Here is a 17896-nt window from a genome sequence, read left to right as displayed (position 1 = left end):
CACGAAAAATATTAATAATACATAATTAATAATAATGTAATCTAAGTTAGAAAATATAAACAACAAATTTGAAGAATAATTTCTCGAACTGATTTGTCTGAAATTATAAATATAGTATGTGAATTAATCTTATATTCGTATAATAGAAAAGATCAAAATTTTAAAGTTTTGACTTATTTTTAATTATTTTAAATTTTTAAGTACTTGGATGTCAATTATCATATAAAAATAAAAAATAAAAATTAGCGGCGAAATAAATTACTGCGTGAAAAATTAATAATAAATAATTATTAGTATAACGCAAGTTAGAAAATAAAAACAAAAAAATATGAAGGAAAAATTCTCAAATTGATATTTCTGAAATTGAAATTATAGTCAAATCATTTTCCCTCCAATTTTAAGCTCGCAATGGCATTTGTTAAGAAATTAAACTTTTAAAAACCATAAATTACATTATAAGAGTTCATTTACATGTTTAGAAAATTTAAGCAATTTTATGACAGTAGGAGGTTTACTGATTTCGGCAAAATTTCTAGCTCTACCGGTATCTTTACGAAAAAAAATTTGTTAAGCATAATTGTGTTCTAGACAATAAAAGTAAACATTGATCGAGATTTCCTTGCACTAATTTTCTGCACGCTTATAAAGTAAAGAATGTACAAATAAAATTGCATCGAATGACGTTAGTCTCAATACACTCTATAACAAAAAAGTCGACGCACCAATAAGGAATTGTCCGATTGAAACGAAGATTGGTGGATAGGAAGACAATGTACAGAATAGTAAATGATTGAAATTTCAGAACAATTGAATAATTTATTGCAGAGTTACAGTAACAAATTCAATAAGGTATTGACCAGCCTCTAGCCTGAATACAAGCTGCCACACGGCGTGGCATAGACCGATGAAGCTCCCGGATGGTCTCTTCCTACCAAATTCGATCCAATTGTCGAACGAGGTCATCAACATTCCGTGCCAGATGCAATCGCCTTCCCATCATATCCCAGACATGCTCGATGGGAGAGAGATCTGGTGATCTGGAAGGCCAAGGAAGAGTTTAAAAAGCTTGCAGACAGTTCATAGCATCCCGTGCCGTATGGTGCCTGGCATTGCCTGCTGAAAAACCAGCCCCGGGCGCTGCAAAAGGAACGGTAGCAAAACAGATCTTAGGATGTCGTCAACGTACGGCTGTGCAGTAAGTGTACCTCTAATGACGACCAAGGGGATCCGGCTGTCAAAGGAAATGTCACCCCAGACCATAATGCCTTGATGAGGGCCGGTGTGGCTTGCAATAGTGAAGGCAGGATCCCCCTTCTGCCCTGTGCGTCTCCAAACGCGTCTTCGATGATCGTCAGGACACAGTTGAAAGCGGGATTCGTCGCTAAGGACTATACGTCCCCAGTCGGCATCATTCCAGCCTGATCGAGCGTCGATTTTGCGCGTCTTAGTGCGTTCTTGGTGCGTCGATTTTGTTATAGAGTGTATAAATAACAAAGGATGCTATATTCTAAAAAAAATGCAACGATAAAATTAAGGTCAGTAATCAACAAACAGTGTTGCAGTCACTAACCGTAAAAAAAAAAATTATACTCGTTAAGCTATCATTGCTATAAAAATATTGACCTGCTCATAAATTTTTTTCTTGTGAAATTTATAGGCACTGACTCTAAAATTCGGATCTTGACGTTGTTTGAAACCCAGATTATTTGTTCGTTAAATCAAGGTAAACCGCGGAACAGGGCAAAATAGTGTAGTGCTGCCATCTGCAGAGATGTGAAAGAGATGAATGCTCGATGTTCATGGTAACTAATGTAGAGGGAGTGTAAAGGAGAATTTCTTTGTCTCTGCTTGGGATAGAACCCGGGACATTTGTATCTGTAGCTTGATGCTGTTATCACCATGGAAAAGGGTGAATAAACTCAATTAGAACTATTAAGCTTTATTTAATAGAGTATACATTAACAGTCGACTCTATAAATTTTAGAGTAATTTCTTATAGTACCAAATGCTAAAATGGTCGTATAACAGAGAAATGCTAAACATTACATATTTTATACTTAATGAATTCTTGTGTTTGGCTTATATCGTTAATAAAAAGAAACCGAATTAATTTAACATTTTCGCACTTACTTCAAAATTAAATTACGCTCTAAACTGAAAAACTTTTAAGTACATAACTGTTTTCAAATAACATGGCAAGGCACAAATTTTTTTAAGCTATAAGCACAAAGCATATCTTGATATTTATTTATAGAGAATATGACATGAATTTTAAAAGAGGATACAAAAGATAAAATAAAGAACAGAAACAAAGGGACAAAACTACTTACTTTTGGTGAGAGACTCAGCATTATGATGGAAAAAATGTTGAAAGACGCCTGCAGTCAATATTATTGTATAAAGTATCTGAAAAAATAATAATTCTTGGAATTACCGAAATAGTAAAATATGTTACTCATTATTTACTTAATATTAATGTGTCAATCATCTATGAATATAAAATAATAAAAATACCGTTAAATAAGTGATAAATATTTTACGAGAAAATACCGTTAACCGTGGAAAAAATACCGTCAGTAACTTTTATTAACCGATGGCAACCAAAGATTTCCCAATCTTCTACGTTTATTGAGAAACCCATCAGCTGATTTTTCTGTCCAATGAAAATGCACCAATAGCAATGAGAAATGAGTTTAGACCATTACTTTTTATGTTATATGGATATAAATTATTAATAACAGTTTATGATATACATGGTGATACATAACGCTCATAACATTTTTCAAAACATTTTACGTTTTTAGAATCCTAATGTAAGAAGCCCTGCATCATCTCCCGTAATGTTCTGAAATATCTGAATTTATTCCAAACTTTTTGACCATTTTGGTAAAATTTTTTATCAAGTGGTTTTCCAAACAGCCTTTACTGAAATAACCGATGGTGGTCTGCAGTATGAGACAAGTTTAGGCCCCCGTGAATGTGGGGATGGTAGCTATCGACAATGTTAACCTTCTTCTATGAAAAGGTACCCCATCATAGAATCGAGTTAACATGTCTTATATACTAGTGAATTGCGATTGTATATTTGTAGTGGTAGATACGCTACAGTACTCCTCCACCAGAATTTTAGCTGTGATAGAATTCGATGAATGGATACCACTAGTTGAGTCATTGCCGTTTTGTGCGAAGCTGTATTAAGGTTACCGTACTTTTTGAGTGCTGAATGTGAGAGGTGTATTAACTTCACTGTCGTAGTCGCTCCTGTGTTGCCTTTAGCAGTCGAGTGTATGCAGGCCGACGTTGCGTTGAATCGGAACTGAGTAGCAACAGTGCGAGGAGGTGGATAACGTCGCAAGTCACAAGTAGCATCCATTGAAGTAGGCGTTTCCACATCGAAGTGGGCGTTACTGTTAAGATAGGCGTGTTCATATTGCGTCAGAAGGTCACCAATGTGGGGATGGTAGCTATCGACAATGTTAACCTTCTTCTATGAAAAGGTACCCCATCAATCGAGTTAACATGTCTTATATACTAGTGAATTGTAATTGTATATTTGTAGTGGTAGATACGCGACAGCAAGCATTTTGTAAGCAATGGAAAGAAATTGCATCGACACAGTTTGAGTAAATTCTGTTTAAATATTTGTTTTAAAAATTGAGTTAGCTATCATTTGTAAAGTGCGAAATAAATATTTTCTTATCATGCGGGAAAATATTTTTTTCTGAATTACTTTCTATTAATTAGTTGTTTCGTTGAGGTATTACTCTTAGAACAGAAACTAAGACTGATCGCTTTCATAAGTTCCTGTTTCTGGAATTACTCTGATTATTCTCTTCAGAGTCGATATTAATAAATTAATAATGTCTATTACTTCATTTTTAATAAAAACGTATACTTTTGAGTCTGAAACCCATATGTGGCGTTTGGGTGGAAAGTTAACCGACCTATGCTCAAAACCGACCACATTACCACCATCACGACGCTGCCTTTAATTAAAAAAATAAGGTGTTTTTGATATTGTTTAAGCATACACATGAGTTGGAAATAAGGTTATGTTTTACACCAAAAATAACCTCATCAATAAACCTCCATTTCAACCTCTTTTACATCTCATAAAATCAACATCATATAGCAATACTCAGTAATACTTTAAATTGAATTCGGTGAAATTATTCACACCTCAAATATACTTATTTGCTTGAAGTGTAGAAAAATAACCTGCACGTCTCAAAAAGCACTTCTCTAAGCTTGTTGCTCTACGGTAGATTCGGTAGATACGGTAGATATATATATATATATATATATATATATATATATATATATATATATATATATATATATATATATATATATATATATATATATATATATATATATATATATATATATATATATATATACTTGGGAGGTTGATTTTTGATTTTTAAAATTTGTTCTTGAGGTCAACTTCAAATAAAACTCAAATTTATCTTATCACTTCAAACCAACCTGAATAAACTTCAAAAACCCCTTACATTTTTATAAGGGTGGTCACGAAATTGTGGAGCCTTAGCCTTCATTATAATCTGGCTCACAGCGGGCTGTTTCGGTAATGCTATACTTTTGAATGCATCACACTTTTTAAAAACTCCTTAACATTTACTTAGACAACAGCAAAAACCTCTGAATCCAAAATTTTTCTCTACTGCATTTTTAGATGAAACCAATCATTATAGAAAGACTTCTCAATATATTCCAGAGCCGTATAGCTGGTTTGTCAGTGCTTAACATTAAGTCTTTCTTATATATAAACTGTCAAAATACTTAGTGTACTGTCAAACAGTGTTTATCAACTATTCTACACTAGACACTAAATGTCAGCAGGCCAATACCATCTCCTCATCTATCATTATTTAAAAAGAAAAATAAATCCTTCTGTAATTGATTACTCTGTCTGAAGACAGGCTTTTCTGTGCTATTTTTAGAATTCAATTCATTTTGACTTTTTATTTGGCAATTTTATCAAATTCTTGTAAGAATTCATTCTGCAAATGCTATACTTTTAATATTATTAAATATCACGTTTTTCCAAGAAACAAGGCTAATTTGTTTTCCTAACATATTACTTTTCATTTGGATATTCAATAGAATCTTTTGCTTCAACAATGTAACTGAAGTAATGAACAGTCCAATTATTTTTGTTCCATGCTTTTTAAAATAAAATAGTATTTCTAGCAAACTAAGAAATATATCGATTTAAACTTATCAAATATCTTAAAGTTATAAAATACGTAAACTGTGTATTTTATAGTATTTTTAATTTATAAGTTCCCGATAAACATGTACGTATATTTTAGTTATTTAGGATTAGAGATGGAAAAAATATTCATATTTTAGAATACGGCCCTTTAATTAAAAGTTTGAAATATTTATAAATTCCGTTATATAATTTAACAATTCTTAAATAATTATTTACCTAGCTTGCATATATCTATTAACAATACTGATCTATTAATTATCTATTATATCGAGATATCTATTAACTTTTAATAATATTTTCTTTATTTAATTACTTATTTTTGGAATAAAAAATGTCAAAAATGTATTTGCATACTAAAACTCTGAAACCTTGTAAATTTGAATAAGTATAATGCTTTTTATAAGGTTTAACAAGTTATAGGAAGCTTTATAATACGGTTAAAAGAAAGCTTTATAAATAATGTCATTTATCAGTTCCTAAATGCATTGTGTATCACATAGTCCTCCTTCTACAAATAAAGTAGATTGGCTAATTGAAAAAGTGACATCGACTAAGCGACGATATTTGCACAAAAAAAATAGTGACTTCCTGATATTTGCCATTGCTAACTGGACAATACAACATCACTGCGCTTGCGTTGCAGCATGTTGCCCCCACTCTTTTAATTTAGTCACTCTATTCTAATTTAGTCACACTAGATAGTTTACATTCTTTAAATAATCAAAAATTATTGCATCTTAAAATATAGAGTAAAAATAAGATTAGAAAGTTTTGAAGTATCATACTTTTACTAGCATAAAAGTGATTATTTTCAACCACATGAAAAAATAAATAATACACTGAGTTTGATTGCATAGAAATAAAATTTAGTACAAGAGTTAAATTGAAATACATTCGATAAATTTTACCTGTGAAGTTTGATGGATTATAATATTAACACGTTGAATGCCATGCTAATTTTACATGGCTTGCCAGTCTGGCCAAACGGTAAACAACTACAAACTAAATCAGCAAATATTAGACAGATTTTGCTAGTTTTTTAAAAGGTTTTCATGACATGTCTGAAAAAAAGTGGTGAATTATCTAAGCCTGCGAATTGTTTAGAAATAGTGGAGAATAAAAATCTACTAAATTGAATTTATTAAACCAAGAATCCCAATTAATAAACTACCGCTTGAAAATATTTATTCGCTGTCCGGAGCAAGTTGGCATCTCTGTGTATGTAAATAAAACTATTTTTGTGTGTTCTATAATGCATTTATTTCTTCAAACCATTTTAGTAGCGATAATAATATTAAAAAATTAAACATTTACTCGAATTATGTGTTTCTAATAATCTTGGCTTCGCCGGTCACTGGTGGCCCCCGTGTCGCCTACGAACAAACGGAGCGCCGGTCACCGGTGACCCGCATGGCATTCAACGTGTTAAAGCGAAAATAAAATTCCCAGGACAGTTCTTTGGGAAACTGACTAACCATTGGTGAAGCAAAACTATTGGTAAAGCAAAACAAAGGTGATTAAAAAAATAGATTGATATCAACAATATTTATACCTGCAAAGTATACATATATACCGACGCTTCATAAAACATCTGATCTGTCGAGGATATGTGCTCGGATTTAATCAGGAAAAATACTAACGTTAACAAAACAAACCAATAAGTTTATTCTAATAAATACGCAAAATATACAACTGCAGCGATGCTTCTTAAAACAATCCTATTTGTTGAGGATGCGTAATCAGATTTAGACAGGAAATAGACTGACATTAGCAAAAAGCAAACCAATAAGTTTATTCTAATAAATACACAAAATATAGAACTGCAGAGATGCTTCTATAAACAATCTTATTCGTCGAGGATGCGTAATCAGATTGAATCGGGAAACAGACTGATATTAGCAGAGAAAAACAATAAGATTATTGTAATAAATACGCAAAATATACATTTGTAGCGACACTTCTAAAAACTATCGTTTCTGTCGAGGATGCATGATCAGATTTAGGCGGGAAACAGACTGACATTAGCAAAGCAAACCAGTAAGTTTATTCTAATAAATACGCAAAATATAGAACTGCAGCGATGCTTCTTAAAACAATCTTATTTGTCAAGGATGCGTAATCAGATTGAGTTGGGAAACAGACTGACATTAGAACAGCAAAAGAATATAATTAGACAATAGGCGTATTCTAATAATTATGCATAATATACACCAGTATAGCTACTAAAGAAATCCTATCAAACGAGAATGAGTGATTAGCTTAAGTCGGGAGTCGCAATTTGGAGCTTTTTTCGCTGTCACTTTATACCTTCCCTTTCAATTGGTGACTCGGAAGAAATTTTAATAAAATCGAATCTGTGAGTTAGGATTTGTTATTTAATTAAAAATTAAAATTTCTATCATGCTTTTCGGATATTCGAAATCATGGTGTAGGGCATTAATGAAAAAAAAATGTCATCTAGTTACCTTTTTTAAAACATTTTTCTCTTAAAGTATCAAAAATATATTTTGGAAATTTAAATTTTACCTTTGAATGCAGCTGAAGAATAAAAACTAATGGCAAAAATCTTTTCAAGAGATTTATATTTGGTGCAGTGTATATTTGTATACTTATATATATATATATATATATATATATATATATATATATATATATATATATATATATATATATATATATATATATATATATATATATATATTCTTAAATACAACATAGTTATTAATAAATACACAAGTGGGCGACCTTTGTTCAAAAATACAAACTAAGGTAAACAACGTTAAAGAGCGCAAAAAAATTATTAAAAGCAGACAGCTGTTTCGGATGCTCAAAGGGCAACCTTCATCAGTGCAACAGAAAGAAATGCGAGAAAATAGGGTAAATATATAGAGAAAGGTGACGTCACAAGGGGGTTAGAGCAACGGCCAATAGGAGGGAAGGGTGAAAGGATGACGACGAATGGGAAGCAAGGAACAAAAAGGTGGGGGGGGGGTTAGTTAGGTTTAATCATAGATTTCCAAACAGGAGAAAGATAAGGAACGCTGGATAGGTCATTGACCAACAGTTTGGAATTTTTGAAAATATTATAGGACTCATAAAAATCTAAACCAAAAATGTAAGAACAATTTTGAATAACTCTAGAAGAAGAAAAATCGAAATTATGATTAGAGTCCCAACAATGTTGGCAATAGATGAGCGTTTAAATTCTTGTTTTTTGACATAGGCTTCATGTTCCTTGACACGGCACTTTAAGGCACGCTTAGTTTGGCCAATATATGAAAGGCCGCATTGGCAATTAATTTGGTATATACCCCAGCTACTTTGACTGTCAATGGGCTGCTTGAGATTAGAAAATTTTATATTATTAATGGGACTGAAAATAATATTAAAATCAAACTTCTTTAGGATATTAGCAACTTGCCGACTTATTTTAGGAAAATAGGGTAAAATGACTAAATTGTTAGAAAATTCTTTGGAAGGTTTATCGGCAGGTGATTGTTTAGTTAACGTTAAATTTTTTTGTGCTCTTTAACGTTGTTTACCTTAGTTTTTAACATAGTTATTGTTTTGCTTTGTCAGTCACACGTGAAATTGAACCCCATGTTACACATGAAAATAAATTCAACATTTGCATAGTACAAGCTATTTTATCTTAAAATATGTACCTAGATTACCTAAAAACACTACTTTGAATTTTTTCTACCCCAAAACATTTTGCTTACACGAAGCTGTTGTGTATCGGGGTATCTTGAAAGTTGCAGCTTCAGAAAAATGTTTTTAAACAAAGTGTTTTACTATGTATCAACATTTTTCTTAGAAAACTATAAATAAAACATGTAGGTTGTTTCTGACGTATTGGATAAGAAAAATAACAGCAACAGAATGAAAGTTCGGGAAATAGTAACTCTGATAGTAACACAAAAAACACAGATTTTCCGAGCCATCAACCTGTGTAGTTTTGAACCTAAACAAGAATAAATATTTCTATTCTTAAAATTGCATCGGGGATAAAATATTTTCTCAGAAATTTTCCAGCAGGGTACCTTTTCATCAAGAAATGTATTATAACTCAGCATCTCTTATAAATGTCTTATATTATGTATAACTTTCGGTTTCCCCGTGATGTAAAACAAATAATATCAGAAAAAATAAGCTTAATTAGTAAACAAAAAAACATTTAACCTCCTACGACCCAAACATTTATTAATGCCAAAAACTGCAATCTTTACTCAGAAATGTGCAGCCTAAAATGAAGTAAATTCATTAATGCGATAAAAAAATTTAAAAAAAAAACTTACTAAAATTTACAGTCCCTGGTTAAATTATTAGACGCACTATAATATTCTATGTAAAATCTTAATTATTGGGAGATACCATACAGCTTTATTGTTTTTATGCGACTGAAACTGGTTTGCACTTGCTTACGTTCGTGTATCAATTGGTAAAATTAGACGATATATAATACAAATTCGACTCTTGGATAAGTTGGACGATATATTACATAAATGGGTCATTCTCACGAAAACTGTCATTTTTCAGTTCATAAAATCCCAAAAAAGTAAAGTGAATAAAAAGCTCTGAAACTTTTTATATTAATAGAAATATGCAATGGCATTATAAAGAAAGTATATATCCTATAAATTATACTTAATATTTAAATTAATTAATTTTTATAATAATTAATTAAATAATTTAATAAATAAATTAATTAATTTAATAAATTAATTTATTAATTTTTTAATTTATTTTTCAAATTAATTAGTAAGTAAATTAATTATTTTTTCTATGTAAAAAGTGAGGGAATGACACTAATAGTGAGGGAATGATATTTTATTTTAATACATGTTTTTATCTAAGTTACATCTACCTAAAGTTTGAAAATGATAACATACTAAGTATATCTAATATTTATTATAATTTAGTCTTATATATTTAATAGTTTTTACAGTTTTGGGAAATAAAATTGGCTGGCACGATTGAACAAAAAAAAAATTTAATAATATACTCATCTTGAATCATTCCCTCACTTTATACACTAGTGAGGGAATGACGAATTCAATAAAATTTAAAAATAACAGTTAGGCCTAATTAGTTTCTGAAGTCAATCACATACAATTATATTCATACAAGAAAGCAACGTGTAATTATCCACTTTCTCGATGAAATTGTATTTTATTTTACTCTAAAAAATGACATGAGGGAATGACAAATGTAAAAAATTTTACCTGGTTTGATTCATTCAAATTTATTCCACAGCAAAGCTTCTTTAAGTTGAAGATGGAAACATACTGCAATTTTGTTCTATGATGCCAGTTGTTAACTTCTGAAGTTTTTATTAAAATATTTTTATTCTAAGAAGATTGCAGGTGATAAGAACATTATTGTGAGGGAATGACGCGAAACACTGGGGACAAAGTTTAAAATAGTGCTGTGTTAATATTTTTATCAGAAATTAAATTTAAAATTGATTTTCTGAATTCTATATTTCAATATTCTGAAATAAAAAACACGAATTTGTAAAAAAAAATTTTTATTTCAGAAACAATTTTTTTCTTTTTTTAAATCAGCAGTGGGGACAAGTGAGGGAATGACATATTGGTATATTTTAATTACCTAAAATAAATAAAAAATAAAAATTGAGGATTTTATTTTTATTCTTTTGTTAGCTTGCATTCTGAAGGACACTTTCCCTGAATTTTTTTTTTTTTTTTCGTAAGCTGTAAAACAAACATAAAATATACTGGGGACATGAAAATGACTGTTTTTGTGAGAATGACCCAAATATAGAATAATTATTATATCAGGTATTATATTAGTATGTTGTAATAATTAGATCAAACTATTAGATACACTGTAGTGTTTTAATAATTGCATGTTTTGCACGAGTTTATATGCAATACCTTTATACATGTAATGGATTTTGTTCAGGAGATTTTTTACATACTTCCTATTTGCATTTTTTTAACGTATTGCATTACAACTGTTAACCAATTGATACACGAACGTAAACAAGTGCAAACTGGTTTCAGCCACGTAAAAACAATAAAGCTGTTTAGTATCACATGATAATTAAGATTTTACGTAGAATATTATAGTGCGTCTAATAATTTGGCCAAAGATTGGAGTTTTTTTTAAAATTATTTTAACAAATTACATAAAAAAGGACAAATTTAATTTTCAGAACTTTTAAGATGTAAGATATTTTCTTAAAATGTTTATCTTCAAATTTTAATCATGAAATGAAATCCACATGAGTCAATTAATAAAACATTTCTAAAGTCTTGTAACTTCACATGACTCAATGTCCTATCATTCTTGTAGTTTTATTAAGTCATGAAACTGTCCGAAATGTTACTTAAATCAAATGTCTTATCTTTCCGGTAATTTTATCAAGTCATAAAACTGTGCGAAAGGTTACTTAAATCAAATGTCTTATCTTTCTGGTAATTTTCCATCGTAATTAAACCTTCCAATGAATAAAGGTAAAACCAATAGTATTTTCTCATAGGCAGTAAAGGCATGCAACTAGAAAAAATAAGTTTTTAACTTTTATTTAGGACCAAATGTTGATTAAATTAAAACCAAATGTTGTACAATGCACACTATATTAGACGGAGTCTCATGATATTAATATAAATATGAAACACTGATTTAATAATAATTAATTTCAACTCTTTGCTATATAATTTGTAACCTCCAATAGTAGCTTTCTTGGGAGAAATTTTTTCCCTTGGTAGACAACGAAAACTTGAGTTTTTATTTCTTTAAATATAGCTTTTTTATATTTGATATACTCAATTGTTTATTTATCGTTTGGCTTTAATGTTACTAACATAAGTATTTGAGAAGATGGCGATAAATAAGGGTTCTCATCACTGCAATATGGACAGCGATGGAATACCACTTATTTGTTCTGATAAGATATTTGGAGAAAATGTCTACCTTTATACAAAACAGGAAGATGAATGGATTTAACGCCAAACCTGTATTATTTATTGGTACTATAAATGGTGCATTGAGGACCAATTTCACAAGTGCTTAACACTGTGATCTATCTGGGTATCCATTAGGGTGGAGATAAGGAACGAGTTCGAATTTCTGTGACGGCACCCCCTCGAAAAACGCCATTTGCTATATTACCAACATTCTGAAATTTTCAGTTCGAAAAAAAAACGATAATTAGATCTTGCTTCCTAGGGTCAAAGTTTAAAAAAAACGCGTTTTTTCTTAAAAAGAAGACGTTTTTTGCTATAAAATTCAAGCACACAGTTGTATAAATACAAATCTGAGCTTATTTCGTAGATGATGCATTCGGCTGAAATTTTGATAATTAAAATGTTTTTGTCCAATGAGTAGATCAAAAGATAATAGGTGATTTTCCTAACCCTAATTGAAAAAAATTTATTTTTCATGGTGAGTCGTAATGGGGATAGAGCACTCCTCTTCCAATGAGGTGAACCTGGTTCAAATCCTAGCAATGGCTAGTCGATACGAAATCCGCATCCGTCTTGCTCCGAACACAGTGCTGACGTAAAATATCCTCAGCGGTAGACGAATGATGGATTAGAGTCCCCATGCCGTCAGACTAACCATTAGAGGTTTTCGTGGTTTTCCTCACCATGTAACGCAAATGTGGGTTAGATCCATCAAAAAGTCCTCCATTAAGGCAAAAATTTTCCAAATACTTCATCCTGGAAATCGAATGTCTTCTGGGGTAGATTCACAATTGCAAGGCTACGAAGTTAAACATTAATAATCATAAAATCAAAATTGGATCGGCTGTGCAACGACGGTTATAAAAAAAATTTTTTTTGGTGAGAGTAAATTCCGTAGAATAGGTAACAATCATAAAGTTGTTAAACATAACATAGATAATAATTTTTTGATCTATGTAGTCATAAAGTGTCAAATTGAAAAGAAAAAAAAATTAACCAATTTCGGGTAGTTAATTTATTGATAAAAATTATCTAACCATAAGGGATGATAATAAATAGAAAATGTAGTAATCAGAGTGAAATTAATACTTTTTAACTTATTAGAGAAACAAAAATCGATGGTTGTGAAAGAAGTAACAACTATTCTAGTTTCCTAAGTAAGTTCTTTATCTATTTCATGCTCATCATGTGACAAAACCATTTTAATTTCTTTTACAAAATACTTGTTAAAAAATGCAACTAATTAAGAGTTTAAGTAATACAACTGGCTTAAAAATTTTCACTGGCTACTTTTAACGCAACTGAACTTTGCCAGTAGTATGCAACTGTACTGGTGTCGAATGTGATCAGAGCATTCCTACCTCGGCAGAAATGCCCCTTTCGATATGAACTTACTTAGTTTGGAAAATCGAACACAGTGAACAATTAGTTGACTTGCTAATTGTGACTATGACTTAGTTCTAACCGCACTGTTGCTACTCAGTTTCGATTACACACTACGGGAGCCTGTCACTCTGGACTGCTAATTGCAAGGCAGATGCGACCAAGCTCACAACCCTGATTGTAATACAGCTCTCACCACTTGCACTCAATGCCTGTAATCTTAATACAGCTCTCGCAAAACGACAATGAATCATCTAGTGGTATCCATTCATCGAATTCTATCACAGATAAAATTCTGGAGGAGGAGTAATTAAGCGGAGCTACAACTATTCAATTCTCTTTGTTTTTCTTATTTTATAATATAAAAATTATCATCAATCACATTATAAATCAAGTTTTTAAAGGCTTTACAGAACATTGGATTTTTTTATAGAATGTGTTAATTAAATTATATTTAGAAGAAGACTTAATGCGCAACTAACTCAAGTAGATTTTAAGAAGTTTAAATAAGAGGATTCCTAAATAAGAGGATTCCTAATTAAGAGGAACAAATCCATAAAAAATATGGAGTAAATAAATCTATGGAAAGAAAAGTGAGCGCATTATTTTATTAGTAAAACAATGGAAGATGCTAAGAATATTCTTATTTATTATATTTTCATGCTTACATTTATGTTGTACCAATTTTAGGAATATTTTTTAGAATGCATGTTATACGATTTATTTGAATTAATTGCACATAAATTTAAAAAAAAACTGATTACTATTTTGCAGAAAGAAGCATTTGTTTATAATTTAAAAACGCAGCAATTTTTGAAATACCACAGTTACAAACATTTATACGGTTTATAAGGGAATTTCGATACCATCAAAATCACTGATAAATAAAAAAAAACATTAAATATAATTATTTTTGAATTAATGCTAAATATGTTAATGCTAGTTAGAATTAATGCCAATCCATTCTAGACCTAAGCGATTCAATAGGTCATATGATCTTAAAATTTCTTTCAAAAATACACAGTGCTATCTAGACAAGTGAGGTATTCTATCGTATGCAATTTTTTAAGCTGAAAGACAAGAAAAAGAGGAAGAAAAAATAAAGCTTCTCGATTTATCTAAAAATTCAAAACTATAAAGGTTCTATGCAAATTTAGTATAAATATTTTTTGGTACCAATCTATGAATGGAATGTTTTAAACTACGAAATTATTAGTTCGATCGATTTATATTCGAACGAAATTATTCACTTGCCTAGAATCTATTGTTTAACTATCACTCCCTTTTAGCAACCTCTCTCTCTCTCTCTCTCTCTCTCTCTCTCTCTCTCTCTCTGTAAATCTAGACGGTGGGTCATTAAAATACGGGGGGCAGTTTTTAATTATCCATTTTAGACCTAAACTACAACTTTAAAAAAAAAAGTGTTTCCTCTAATTATTTCCTCATTCAAACTAGGCCGTGATAGCCTGGTTTGTATGATTTTAGACTCGAGGTTGTAAGAACGTGATTACGAATCCTATCGGCCGAAGAATCCCAGTGTATTAAATGGTGGCTGGTGCACGTTAATTCTGTCGTATCACAAAATCCTCCAACTTCCCATTACAAATAAATACCTTTGGAGATACTGAATTGGAGATCCATCTTTTTCTGGTTCAGGTCAAATTTACGTTCTATAGATGAATGAATGGTGTATAAAGGGGTTTTTACAGTAAAACTGGCTGTGATGTGTGTGTGGCTGAAATATAATTCTTGGCCTCACAGATGAAGTCACTGGAAAACAAGTAACGCACCCTCTGCCTTAAAATTTCGCCTGTGTTCCCATAGCAAATTTGGCAGTTGGCAAGTGGCATAAATAAAAACAACATTTTCCCGAAATCTTTCTATTGAAACGTTGTTGTAGATACTGCAAGATAACTTCTGTTGTTGTAGATAACTTCTTCGTTGTAGATACTGAAAAAAGATATTGACGTTTTAGATATTGAAAAAAGTGTTAAATTGGCTCAGTTTTGATCAAGAATGTCCATAGTTGCCCTTTTTCTTCAGAAAACTTATTTTTGGAGGGTATTTATAAAAAACTTTCGTAAAAAACAAATGTTAATTCTTGTTACAATATAGAATTATATATTAATTTCAGAATGTTTTTTTTAAAATGAAATTTAAACTTATTTGTTATTAGAACTTTAATTTTGTATCTCTGATATTCTTCTATATTTTGAGAACTGATTTCCTACAATATTTTAACTTCCTTTTGCAAAGCCATAAATAATACAAGCAAAATGTTTCTCAATACCTTTGAAAATAAATAATAGCAAAACAAATAGTTTTGGGGAATAAAATTTTCAAAAAGCTCTGATTTTCCTAACCATTAACTTACGTAGTTTTGAAAACGATTCCAAACATTAAAATATTTCTTTGCTGAAATGATATATCAGAAGAAGGAAAAAAAATATAACATCTTTTCAAAAAAGTTTCTAACATCAGAAGTTGTGTTAAGATATAGATTTCCTGTTTTCCCGTGACACAAAACAGATACTCTCAGGTGAAAACAACTTATTTTCACGTCTATTTTTTTTTTTTTTTTAAAACTTTTTTTGTAGACAAAAGCTGTAAAATAAGCTCAATTTAGAGCGTTAAAAAGTGAAAAGGAAAACTCGTCTTTTCTCAAGCAGAAAACAAATGCATGATTTCTGTTTTTTATTTATAAATATGTTAGAATAGAACAAGGTAAATATTTTATATATATTTATGTTTAGAATTATATAATTAAAAGACGTATTGCTAAGAAAGTAAAAATAAAGACCAGTAGAAAGAGCTTTAAGTTAATGATATTAGTATTAGTTAGGATCAACGTAATCGGGAATTATTCTTAGGTAGTATTATTATTACTATTATTTTATAGAGTTAATATTCATGTAGCTATCAGTTTATATGTTATAATATATGTTTTTAGTAAAATTATGATTTAGCACTAACAATTATTAGTTAGTATTTATATCATTAATTAGCAACATTGTATTTATTAGATAGTATAAATACATTTATAGTCATTACTATTAGATAATATATGTATCGTACATAAATTTTCATAAGACAACTTGTTTATTAACTTGATCTGGCGGCCAGATGGCCGAGTGGTTAACTTGCCTGACTGCGAAGCCAATGGCTGCGGGTTCGAATCCCTCTCTGGGCATGGATGTTTCTCGCTGTGTGTTGTTCTCTATTGTGTGATGTATGAATGTGGCCCACCCTATGAAACGGGTATCTGTGGCAGTGTGGCGTGGGTAATGTTGCTCGTCCCGATGACTAGATTCACAGGTGCCCACTGGGTAACGTTAAATGAACAACACTTCCGGCATCTTCCTAGGCGAAGAACGTAAAAAGTTCAGTGCCTGCCGTTATTAAAAAAAAATTAACTTGAACTAGAAATAAGAGCTGGAATAAAAATTAGAAGAAAAAACTTCAAGAAAAACTATGAAAACCTCTGATCTGAGTAGGGTAAAGATTCAATTTTTTAAATTTTGATAAGGAACAATTCTTGAAAATTTAATTCTCTTAACATTCGTAATACTTTTAGAATATGAGTAATTTTAACATGGCGCTTCCTAATTTTCACAAATTGTTAACTCAAATATTGACTACACTGTAATGACTCCATAACACCAGATCTCTGCAAATTTTAATTCATCAATTCTTTAAAGCATGTAATCAATTCTCTCATATCACAGGGATGTATTAAAACCAAAACTCAATAAACTCATACTGGATCCCTTTTCGCTGAAGTAGATTTAGTGAATCAATATTTGCGAGAGAGAATGAAAATGATTGAAAGAGAACGAAATAAACTGAGAAGGAATATAAAGACCTTAAGGGACAATAAGACTGAGTGCTTATAAGACCTCGAGAGAAGTGCCATGCATTATTCCTGAAGTAGTGAAGAAAAGTTTTCCCCAAAGCTGAATCCACACTTCCGTAACTCCAAAAGCACTCCTTTTCTTTGTCAAACTTCGATCCTTCGTTATTATTTTCCAGTCTTCGCTTCAAATAACTAATTTTATTTAATACACGTTGAAGATTGTTGAAACTGCAAGCACATTGGACCCTTAAAGTAAGAATCAAACAATGAAAAGAACACAGAAAAAAAATAAAAGAAGAAAGCACTAAAAAAAATTTGACAAAAGAAGAAGAAAAATTAAAATCAGGAAGTATTCATTTTAAAAGAATTATCAAATATTCAAATAAAGGCTAAATAATCACGAGTACTTCACTATTGTATTGATATATTTTGCTCTGACGATAACATTTATTAATACATTATTAATCCGTACTGCGGTTTCCTCAT

General features: G+C 30.6%; 1 protein-coding gene across 2 annotated transcripts in view; it reads right to left on the bottom strand.

Annotated features, from left to right (window-relative positions):
• LOC107456331 (uncharacterized) overlaps positions 1 to 17896 on the bottom strand; it is a 101356-nt gene that overhangs the window by 38023 nt on the left and 45437 nt on the right. For both annotated transcript variants that reach the window (XM_043052380.3, XM_071183104.2), the window contains exon 2: positions 2331 to 2406. In XM_043052380.3, the coding sequence (XP_042908314.1) occupies positions 2331 to 2406 (76 nt within the window). The remainder of the gene's footprint in view (positions 1 to 2330; positions 2407 to 17896) is intronic.

Source organism: Parasteatoda tepidariorum, chromosome 7, assembly GCF_982258835.1.
Source record: "Parasteatoda tepidariorum strain Cologne lab strain chromosome 7, Ptep-v5.0, whole genome shotgun sequence".
In the NCBI taxonomy this organism is placed as follows: Eukaryota; Metazoa; Arthropoda; class Arachnida; order Araneae; family Theridiidae; genus Parasteatoda; species Parasteatoda tepidariorum.
This window is presented reverse-complemented; position numbering and strand designations above follow the sequence as displayed.